An 11,215-nucleotide genomic window follows, 5' to 3' on the forward strand; every position below is an offset into this window, starting at 1 on the left:
TGAGATTAGATCAGCAAGCTCTACTGCTAACACAGCGGCACTAAGTTCTAATCTTGGTATGGTCTGATCTGGGCGTGGTGCAAGCTTCGCCTTACCCATAACAAAGCCTACTTGACAGTTACCAACTGTATCTGTTAGTCTTAGGTAGGCCACTGCGGCTATGGCCTTAGTAGATGCGTCCGAAAAAACACACAACTCTCTTTTTGTGGCTGTTGAGGGTGAAATGTCTGTGTACGCTCTGGGAATGGTCAGGTTAGACAGTTCTTTAAGTGAGTCTCTCCAGAGTGTCCAGGACTCTTCCATTTCTGGGGGCAATGGAGCGTCCCAGTCTCCATTCTCAACTGTGAGTTCACGCAGAATGGACTTTCCCTGTATAGTGACGGGTGCTACAAAGCCTAGCGGATCATAAAGACTGTTTATGGTTGATAAAACACCTCGCCTAGTGAAGGGCTTTGTCTCGTCTGATACCTTAAAGGTGAAGCAGTCTTTCCTTAGGTCCCACAGGAGACCTAGGCTACGTTGCATGGGCACTGAATCAGCTTCAAAGTCTAAGTCTTTTAGATCTTTAGCATGATCTTGGGGGGGAAACGCCTCTAGTACTTCTTTCCTGTTAGCTGCTATTTTATGCAGTCTTAGATTTGATTTTGCGAGTGTGTCACGGGTTCTTTGGAGTAGGGACACGGCCATTTCAACAGTGGGAAGAGATTTGAGCCCGTCGTCCACGTAGAAGTCGCGTGTGACAAACTGCTTAACATCTGGATCGCAATCTGGCTCGGTGCGTAGGACAGACTGATGCAAGCCGTATATGGCCACTGCTGGAGATGGGCTATTCCCAAAGACGTGGACTGTCATCCTATACTCTGTAATGTCTTTGGAAATGTCATTGTCGCGGAACCACAAGAAGAGCAAGTAGTTCCAGTCTTGCTCTCGAACATTGAAACAGTAAAACATCTGTTCGATGTCTGCTGTAAAGGCAACTGCTTCCTTCCTAAAGCGTATTAGGACGCCTAGCAGTGAGTTGTTAAGATCTGGTCCTGTCAGCAACACATCATTCAGTGATACACCCTCGTACTTGGCGCTACTGTCAAAGACAACCCTAATCTGTTTGGGTTTATGAGGGTGGTAGACACCGAATAGCGGTAAATACCAACATTCTTCTCCGTCTTTAAGTGGAGGGGCAATTTCTGCATGTTTGTTTTTGAATATTGTCCATGAAAGTGATGAAATGTTCCTTCATTTCCTCTTTCCTTTCGAAGTTGCGAACAAGAGACATTAGGCGGTTCAGGGCCTGTGACCTGTTGTTAGGGAGTCTCTGGCGTGCTGATTTGAATGGTAACGGAGCTGTCCAGCTGTTATCCGTGTCTTTTGTAAGTCCTTCCTCCATAATTTTTAAGAAGGCATTGTCTTGAATGGAGGGTGAGATGTAATTGTCGTGCCTGGTTTGTTTGAACACGTTACATCCGAAATGATCAGGTTCACATGTGCTGTCCGCGAGCTGGGTGCTGAAGTTGAATGGGACTTGTATTTCACAATGTCTCTCTTTTATGTTGAAAACACACATTTCCTACTATGACCCATCCCAGGTCCAATTTTTGTGCATTGGGTGCGTTGTTAGGGCCACTTATCTGTTTACGGACTTTGTGAACTCTAATAACATCCTGTCCAAGAAGCATTAGTATGGGGGCACTAGAGTCTAGATCAGGGATGAGGTGAGCTACTGACTTTAGGTGGCTGTGATGCATAGCTGCACTGGGTGTAGGTATCTCATCTCTGTCATTTGGGATGTCTTTGCATTCAATTAAGCTAGGCAGTGGGATGTGGACTGTACCATCTAAGGCCGCCACTACATAACCTGTAGCTCGCCTACCCATTGTCTCTTTAGTACCTGCACACGTCCTAAGTGAGTAAGGAGAACTAGGGCCATGATCATTAAACAGTTCAAAGAACTCAGGATGTACTAATGATCTGTTACTTTGTTCGTCATGGATGGCATAGAGCCTTACCGCCTGGTCTGGGTGGCCTGCTGGGTATACTTTAACAAGACAGATTTTAGAGCATGATCTACCTGCTTGCTTCACACCACAAACCTGAGTGCATTTGGAAGTGATCTCCTCTGGTTCTACAGAGTCGGGCTCCCCGCCATGCTCTGCTGCAGGTTCAGTTTCTTTTAGCCAGGGCGCTGGTCCTGGGTGTAGAGCAGTGCAGTGTTTCTCATCGCTGCACTCTGTACACTGTACCTTAACTTTACAGTTCTTTGCGATGTGTGTAGATGAGGCACAGCATCTGAAGCAAATGTTGTTCTCTTTTAAGAACACTTTTCTATCCTCCAGTGTTTTCATGCGAAATGTTCTGCACTTTGGAAGAGGATGAGGTTTCTTGTAAAGGGGACAAAGTTTGTCACTCACTGCAGCTTGGTTTGAGGAGGCATGTAAGCTTGAGCCAGAATGGGAGATGACCTCAGTTTTGTGCACTGATATCTCTCTTTGTCTGTTTGCTTTCCAAGGTGATTTGTCTGGTTTGGGTACATCAGGAGCTGATGCAATGTGAAAGCTAGGGTCATTTCTAGAGTTAGCTTCCTGTGTAACAAAGTCTACAAAAACACTAAATGGAGGGAAGGGGACACAGTGTGTGCGTTTGTGTTTTGCTCCAACTGTAATCCACTTTTCCTGCAGGTTGAAGGGGAGTTTTTGAACGATTGGATTTACTCCTCTTGCTGTATCTAGGAACGCAAGACCAGGGAGGTCTCCTTCTGCTTTAGCACATTGCATTTCCATGAGCAGGTCACTAAACTTTCTTAGTTTTGTGTAATCTTTGGATGTGATTTTTGGGAATGTGTCAATTCTTTTGAAAAGCGCATCCTCAATCACTTCAGTTGAGCCGTAACATTGTTCTAGTCTGTCCCATATCATGTTGAGACCTTTGACTGGGTTGTTAATGTGTATAGCTCTGATTTGCTCTACATGCTCAGCAGATTCTTTGCCAAGCCACTTTAGCATTAAGTCCATCTCCTCACTAGCTGTTAGGTCTAAACCTCTTATTGCATTTTCAAAGGAGCGCTTCCAAGCTCTAAAATTTTGAGGCTTGTCATTAAACTGGAGCAGCCCTGTTGCTACTATTTCACGGCGAGCCTTTCCAGAAGCAGCAAACTTAATGCACAGCTAATGAGCAATTTATGCTCATCTAGGTATGCCTATAGTTGTCTGTCAAAGTCCTGCCCTGGCTCACAAACACAAGTACAAGAAAAAAAAACATTCAACCGTTTGGTTTGGATTGGGCTACGAAACTGGTTAGATTTATATGATAAATATAATAAAGCTTAGATTAAGAAAAAAGTTTGTTTTTTGTTTTCTTTACTTAAATGCACTAGTTGGAAAACCTGCATGTTCCTCATAAACTGCCTGTTTGACAAGATGGAGGGAGACAACAGACACTTGGGTTTCTAGAAACGGGAATGTTTTTCACTGGGAATCTCTTTGCCTGCATTTCATGATTGTCTCTGTCTAATGCTGGGCTCACACCAAACGATTTTCACGATCGCAGACTAAAAACGGAAGTCTTTAGGAAATCATAGGAGTTTTACTGGAGTCACATCGCGTTCCCGTCATCTGGGTCATTATGTGTAAGCTGGTAATCTGCACGGTTTAACATCAGTCTTTCCCTAGTCTTGGATCTGCGACATTATCAAACATGTTTTATATTATCGCAAGTCGCAGTGACGAAACACGATCAACAACCAATAGATGAGCTCTGACAAAAGCAGAAACAGGAATCCGGCAACACCGGCAAAAACAGACGAAACAAACAAAAGAAAAAAAAAATAAATAAAAGCAGAGAGAAAAGAGCGGATGGTTATTAAGAAGTAAACGTCTGCTGTGGATCATTTATGTGTTACAGTATAATGATCTAACAAATGAGAAAAGAATTAAAAACTCATTCATCCCTCCAGATTTTGATGAGTCATGTAACACCTGGTGGAGATGTAAAGCCACACTTAATAATGATGATGTGTAATTCCCTCCTTGAGTGAAATTCTCCCCTTGTTTGCTTTACTGTGGGCAGATCAGCCCTGTTTGATATTAACTGTCCAACATATCACAAAAAATGCTAAAAAAAAATCTGGTTGTAGTCTTGTAAATAGTGACCCCAAAAGATTCACAATCTTTGTCAAATCTCAGTCGGAGACTAGGCTGAGACTTAAGACTCTAAACATTTGTCTTTAGATGTGAGCTGGTAGTTTTTCAGAGTCTTGTGCAAATCTTTTAAAAGTCTTCTGGTGTAAGCCCAGCCTAAGCTGTCCAAGTAAGTTAAAAATGTAAGTGAAGTCATTAAGCAGAATCCCACCATTGTTTGATGTAGTGAAAATATGTCTGTCAGTCTTATCCTTTTTTTTAAGTCTGTCCTTTCTAAATAAATAAATATATCTTAGTCTAACTTAAACAATCAGCGTAAAATTTGATTGGTATGTTTACCCCGAATCCCTTAGAAGAGGAATTAAAACAGATTTTTTTAATTCCCTGAACTTTCACACAATGTCATAACCAGACTGAAAATCAGCCTGGTTCTGTGGTTTCCAAATCAATTAAAAATAGTCTTAATTTGCATGTATATATCAGCGTTTAGTTGAAAACACAGCCTCACAGAGCTGCTAAATTGATTCTCAGTGCTGTTAAGATTTATAATTAAAATGGCATTTTAGACACCAGAGTTCTTCAGCGTGTTGTTGGCTGGAGTTGTAAGGAATAAACTGCCCCTTGAACTTAATGCATAGGAAACATGGCAGAAAGGAAAATTCTGATTCTTCAGAGGAAATTATGTTTAGTGTTCTGAAAACATTCCTGAGATTTTTGATGTCTCCAGGTGATTCGGAAAGTCAACAAGCAGCACGCCATCCTAGACGTGGACGAACCAGTTTCTCAGCTCCACAAATGCGCCTTTCAGTTCAGAGATAATCCCAACACTTATCTGTGCCTATCAAATGACACCATCATACAGCACCAGGTGAGACAGCCTCTTTCTACTTTTTCTACATTTGTTTTTCCTTCTTCTTAGTTTCATTTCCTCCCTTTCCTTATGCCCGCATCTATTCCTGCCTGTTGACACTGATCAGTTGCTTTCCCTTTCTTTCCTCCATTCTTTTCATCAATTATCCCTTCCACCCTTTCTTTACCTTTAGGCCCCATCCAGCATCAGGGACCCCAGCAAAGTGGTGCTGAACGATGGATCCTGCTGGACCATTATTGGTGTGGAAGCAGTGGAGTTCACCTTTAACCAGGGTCTGGCTTGTATTCAGACACCAGTTAGCCCTTTTCCTGTTATCACTGGGTTAGAGGTGAGGTTTTTGACCAGGTTCTTAAGATTTTTTCTGATTGATCCTTTAAAGGTCCCATATTATGCAAAATTCACTTTTTAATGGTTTTGGAACAGTCATACTGGTCCCCCCGCATGTGTAGGAGACCCGTAAGTGTGAAACTCTTTCAGGCGCTCTCTCTCCCCCCTGCTCCACCTCTAGGGAAGTAAGCGCTGAAATGAGCTTGTTTGAAAGCCTGTACGTTAAGACGTCATAAGGGACAATAACCACTCCCCACAGAGCGATGGACCCGTCTACCGGCTCTCAAAGCCCGCCCTCTAAAAATCACCTAGCGCCCAGTGTTTTTCCCTCTTCGGCACCCCTCGTTAGCGGACATGGCTAAGCGACAGAAGCACTGTTCTGTTTGTGGCTGCATAAATGAACACGAAAACGTTTTTTTACTTCCATCCACTAAACCCACGAGGACTGAGTGGATTAATTTTATTATTGGAGGAAATGTACCCGGAAAACTTCCAAAGGTTTTGCATATCTGTGGCCAGCATTTCAAAGAGGACTGTTTCCACAACATGGGGGCATGGAAAGCAGGCTTCGCCAACCGTTTGAAGCTGAAGCCAGGTTCAATACCAACTGTCCGTGACACAGCTGGAGAGGTAAGAGCTGGCAGTTATTTTATCGTTTCGGCCTTATTAGTCTGATAGCTTGAAAATATATTAACCTGTCAATCACCTCATGACGGGCGATGCGATGGGCGGAGCCAACAGCTGAGCTGCTCCACCAGGGTTCCGCCCACCATAAACGGCACATTTCTGAAGCTGCTAAAAAGAGGGAGGTGAAGAGAAGCCGCTGCACTCAAACTGAGGGTCGATTTGTCCATACCATGGCGGAAATATTTCATTTAGATATTAATGAATGGTCTCAGATTGGGAATAAAGTGTATAATATGGGACCTTTAAAGGGGAAATTTAGGGGAGATGTAGAGTCATATTTGGTTTTATGCTGTTGCAGGTGAATGGTGGAGGACATGTTGCCATGTTGGAGATTCACGGAGAAAATTTCAGTCCACACCTCAAAGTCTGGTTTGGGAACAGTGAAGCAGAGACCATGTTTAAGTGAGTTTAGAAAAAGGCAGAATTAGATGTGGAAACGGGGAGGTGCATTGAGTTGAATGGACAATAAAAACGGGGTTAATATTGTAAGATGGGGCAGATTGAGGCTGGAAAGGATTATAATGCATACTTTTAACACAAACATTTCTTAAGCAAAACACGTTTTCTGAGAAAATATTGAAACCAAACATGAGGAAAAAAACATAAACACAGAAAACCCAGCAACCATCCCGGACAAATCCTCCAGTAGACACCAACAGATTTCATCACAATACCTTGTTTTCATGTTGTTTTTTTGTTCAACTGATCTGTTGGCAGATTTAATCTTTAAACAAAATATGTTCGTCAAACTGTTGAAAATGCTGCTTACATTTAGTTTCATATTCAGTTTTTATATATTTTGATCGACTTAGCAAAAGTTTTTATCAATGAAAACTTATAAAAATCTTATTATCTCCACCAAGGTGTTGGTTAGTCTGTATGTTAGCACCATAACTCAAAAAATTACGGACGGATTTTAAAAGTTTTTTTTAGTAAATCTGTGAAATGAAAAAAAGGATCAAATGATTAGATTTTGGGGGTCATCACCTCCTGGATCAAGGCAAGTCACCATTGGATTGATTTTATTACCTGGAGAGAGCTCAGAGAAAAGACCAGATGCAAGATAGATGCTGAATTAGCTTTTGTTAGGGAACGCCACAGTGTGAAAATCCACCAAAGTACAGTAGTGCTACTTTAAGAAACATTTTGATTATTTGAGAGGTTCAGGGGTCTCAGAAACTCATTTATAAAAATTATACATTTGATGAAATATAGAAGTGAGGCTCCTCAGACCTGCAAAGTCGGCCAATCATAAAGGTGGGGATAGATTTAGTTTTTTCGTGGTGTTTTCACATCAGAATATTACGTGCCACTTCCAGACCCAATGTTGTGAAACCAAGCAGAACAGATGAAAATTATATTCTTTTGGAGCTGAATTTTAAAAGCAGTTATTCAGCTGTTTGTTGAGGAATTTCAATAAAACACAACATATTATTATCATTGCTGAAAACTGCCGGATGTTTAGGAAAGAAGCATCTTATCTTAGATGGAATGTCATTTCAGTTTCAGCAACATAGCAGTACCATGTTTTAATAATTTACTAATCCTAAGAGAGTCATTATTTGTGTAAAGAACTTGAGAGCAATCCAACCGGATATCTCACAACACCAGTTTAGAAATTATGTCATGACGTCACCCCTTTCCTCTTATTCCTCCTGATAAGCCATATGGTTATCTTAGTGTGACCCACCAGAAAATTTGTTAACCCCACTTTCTGCCACTGCATAATACTTTGGTCCAAAAATAAAATGACCTGTCCACCAAGGTGTACCCCAACTCAGCCAGCCATTGTCTCAGCAGAGTAGATAAGGGAGTCTGGGACTATTGACGATCAGACACACAAAATAAACCTGGAACTAAATATAGAGAAAGAGATGAAACAACATTCTTGTGAACCAAAACTGCATTCACGCTGCACTTCTCACACGAATCAGACCTTTTAATTAACGTGTTCCACGCCCCTCCAGAGGTGGCGCTGCACCAAGAATTACTGAAGCAGAAGATGAGACACAACAAAGAAGAAAACTTGTTCATCTACTGGTTAATGCAGAACTTCAGTTTCTAATACATACCAGCTGAATGAGCTGCATCAGATCCCAGCAGTCTTGGGTTGGTTAGACTTCTATTAAAAGTTTTTCCTTGTTTGCTTCCTTATTCTGTTTCAAGCTTTCTGTGGTTTCTTTTTTCATTTGTTCAGGACAAAGTTTGGACATTTTCAGAATAAATAGAATTGACACTTCCCAAAAAAGTTTACTTAATTATTCTGGAAATTCAAAACATGACCTGGAATTTATTGACTTTTTTCTTGTACTCATTTGTTATTAAAGACCAAACTTGGACCAGAGAAGCATAAAGAATCTTTTATTAAAGTCAAACACCAATTAAAGTAACTCAGATCAGTCTACAGGGGACAGTCCTCTGTCTAACTCTTCTGTTGGGACTGTAATTTACAGTCTCTACAGAATCTGGACATTTATGCATCCCTTCACTGAATCCCTCTCAGACCAAAGGAGCTCTGACGTCAGATCCCACCTCAGATCCCACACCTAAAGTGCTGAGGCATCGTAACTCAGGGTCTCTGGCTGAGAACAAATCGCCATAAGTTTCTGCAAATATTCGTCCCAGAAACTCAGTGGAGGAAAGCTGTGTTTGAACAAGTCTCTCTGCTATCCACAAAGTGCTGTTTGTATGTGAGGCAGCAGCCACTTAGAAGTGTGACCCCACAGCCAGAACTGTAGTTAAAAATCTGTTGGAATGTGGCATTTACAACGTCTGCTGCTTGCTAACAGTTCACATCTGCCGCTGAGTTCTCATCTTCTCATTTGCCTACAACTGATAAACAAACATCCAGTAGCAGCTGCAGGGTTTGCTTTCTAATCCGACTGAGCAGCATCACATTTTCTTTCCTATATCTCCATGTTTTTCCCACCAGGTCTCCAAAGTCTCTGCTCTGTGTCATCCCTGACGTGTCCGTTTTCAGTGAAGGCTGGCGCAGTCTGCGACGCATCGTCACTGTTCCTCTGTCTCTCATCAGACTGGATGGCCTCATTTATCGCACATCCTTCAGTTTCACCTACACCCCAGAGATTCACTTGCCTCCATCTGCCCGAGGAGCAGCAGCAGCAGGAGGGATGAGGAGAGAAGGAGGGGCAGAGGAAGGCCAGGAGGATGAAGAGGACATCCTGTTAGAGACCATACATCAGGAGTTCACCAGAGCTAATTTTCACCTCTTCATGCAGAGTTAACTTATCTGTTCCAACCTCAGGTGAAACAGTAACCATACTGTGCACACATCATGCTGGAACTTTATTTTGCTGACATTTATTCTGGACTACAGTAACTGGCGCCATACACAGCTAATTGAAATCCTCCAAGCTTTACTGATTTAGCTGCTGCTTGAAGCAGACATTTTGTTCAGTTACATAACAAAAGATCAACCTAGTTCTTTTTCCTCAATATATATTAAAGGATTTCAATATGTCTTCAATATATATCAATATTCAGGGTTAAAAACAACTAGACAATATTTTACCAACAAATAAGTGCCTGAAAAGAACAAATTGTTAAAATTACTTATAAATGAATATTTTTCTGTCTTATTAAATACAAAACACAACTTGTTTACCTGGTCTTCTATGGATTGTTTTTAGTTAAATGTAGCTCACAAGGTAATATTAGTAAAAATTACACTATGAGAATGGCAATATTAACTTTAACCTCATAATAAGGAATATAAAGACAACACTGAATGACACTGAGATTTTTTGTATGAACATGTACAAATCATGTTGTATTCACATAAGTCTGCCAGATCATCTTATATGGGGGAGAAAAGTTTCCAAACTTGTTCGGAACTCCTTTAAAAGGTTTCTTAGCACAGCATTCTTTTGTTTCCCAAATCAATATTTCTCTTGAATAAACCTCCTTAGACTTTAAAGTTTTTTATTTTTTTTTAGAAATTAACTCAAGCAGCCTGTAAATCACTTTTACTATTTTCTGTGACCATCAGAGAGACATAAAGTACTGTACGCACAATGTAGTCTGTGTATTTGGGAGCAAACCAAACCAGTAAAGAGTAGAAAAATGAACTGTGCAGGCCTCAAAGGAAAAACAGTCATGTATAGAGAGGTGCATGGGGTGAATGCAGAGAGGGAAAGTTCCCCATTTGATCTGTATTTGAGTGTGTAACTTAAGTGTGTGAATGGCACTTTCTTACTCAGCTGTAACTGTTCATGTGGGTATAGCAATGAAAAGAGAAACATGGTTCATACTCACGGATCTTTGTAGATTTATGCTATTAGTTCATCACGAGAAGTTTCATGAGTGATGAGTGAACTAAATTTCTCATTTTGTAGTTCAAACCAAATATTAAAAACTTTTAAATATCAGAAAAAAACTGCTAGATTTGAAGCATTTGTAGGCTGCAGTTTATTAGTGTTTTGATTTCTATATATTACATACAATTTTAACTGCTTCTCAGTTAGTTAAACTTCCATCATTTTCTTTCTGCCACTCATCCATCTCTGTGCTCCCTCTGATCGGCTTCCAGAGATCAGCAACAGTCAGCACCAGCTTGTCACCTACACTGGAAATTTCTTGACTTACATCAGAATCACAGATAAAGTCTCAATGAGACTACAGCACTGCACTATTGTTAGCAGCTTTTTTTATATTCAAGCATCTTAATTTCCAGTCATTTTAAGCAGAACAGTACCACTAAGCCTGGTAGGTCCCTGTGAAGGAGAGAAAACTGTTACTGTTTGCTAGCACATGACAAGGTGTGTAAAGCGAAACTGCTGCGATGTGGCAGAAATGTCACAGTATTATGTGAGTGATGCGCTTTCTTTCTTTAATATGTCACTTGATTACTGAAAGAGTAATGGGTTTACAAGGAAAGTTAACTTTATTTTCTTTTGTATTAATTGGTTGTGACTTTTTTATGGTAATTAGAGAAAAATGTGGGCAGCAACACAATGATAGACATTCTGTTCTTCCAGACATTTGTCCCTTTAAGCTCCCATTCTTAGTAGGTTAATCCAGAAAATTAAAGTGTCAGATTGCAGCAGAAGTCAAATAGTAACAAATTTCTTTAGAAGTTGTTCATAGTAAGTTGGACGTTAAGAAAAAAAGTGACCAAAAAAGCTCTTTTGTTCCAAACAAGTGAAGCAGGACAAAAATCACAAAAGCATGACAGGACCTC

General features: G+C 40.7%; 1 protein-coding gene across 2 annotated transcripts in view; it reads left to right on the plus strand.

Annotated features, from left to right (window-relative positions):
• Positions 1-10,156, plus strand: part of rbpjl (recombination signal binding protein for immunoglobulin kappa J region-like) — a 40,416-nt gene extending 30,260 nt beyond the window's left edge. For both annotated transcript variants that reach the window (XM_041981056.1, XM_041981057.1), the window contains exons 10-13: positions 4,858-4,998; positions 5,174-5,329; positions 6,314-6,417; positions 8,948-10,156. In XM_041981056.1, the coding sequence (XP_041836990.1) occupies positions 4,858-4,998; positions 5,174-5,329; positions 6,314-6,417; positions 8,948-9,260 (714 nt within the window). In that variant the 3' untranslated portion in view covers positions 9,261-10,156. The remainder of the gene's footprint in view (positions 1-4,857; positions 4,999-5,173; positions 5,330-6,313; positions 6,418-8,947) is intronic.
• Positions 10,157-11,215: the final 1,059 nt, after the last annotated feature.

This window comes from Melanotaenia boesemani, chromosome 3 (genome assembly GCF_017639745.1).
Source record: "Melanotaenia boesemani isolate fMelBoe1 chromosome 3, fMelBoe1.pri, whole genome shotgun sequence".
Taxonomy (NCBI): Eukaryota; Metazoa; Chordata; class Actinopteri; order Atheriniformes; family Melanotaeniidae; genus Melanotaenia; species Melanotaenia boesemani.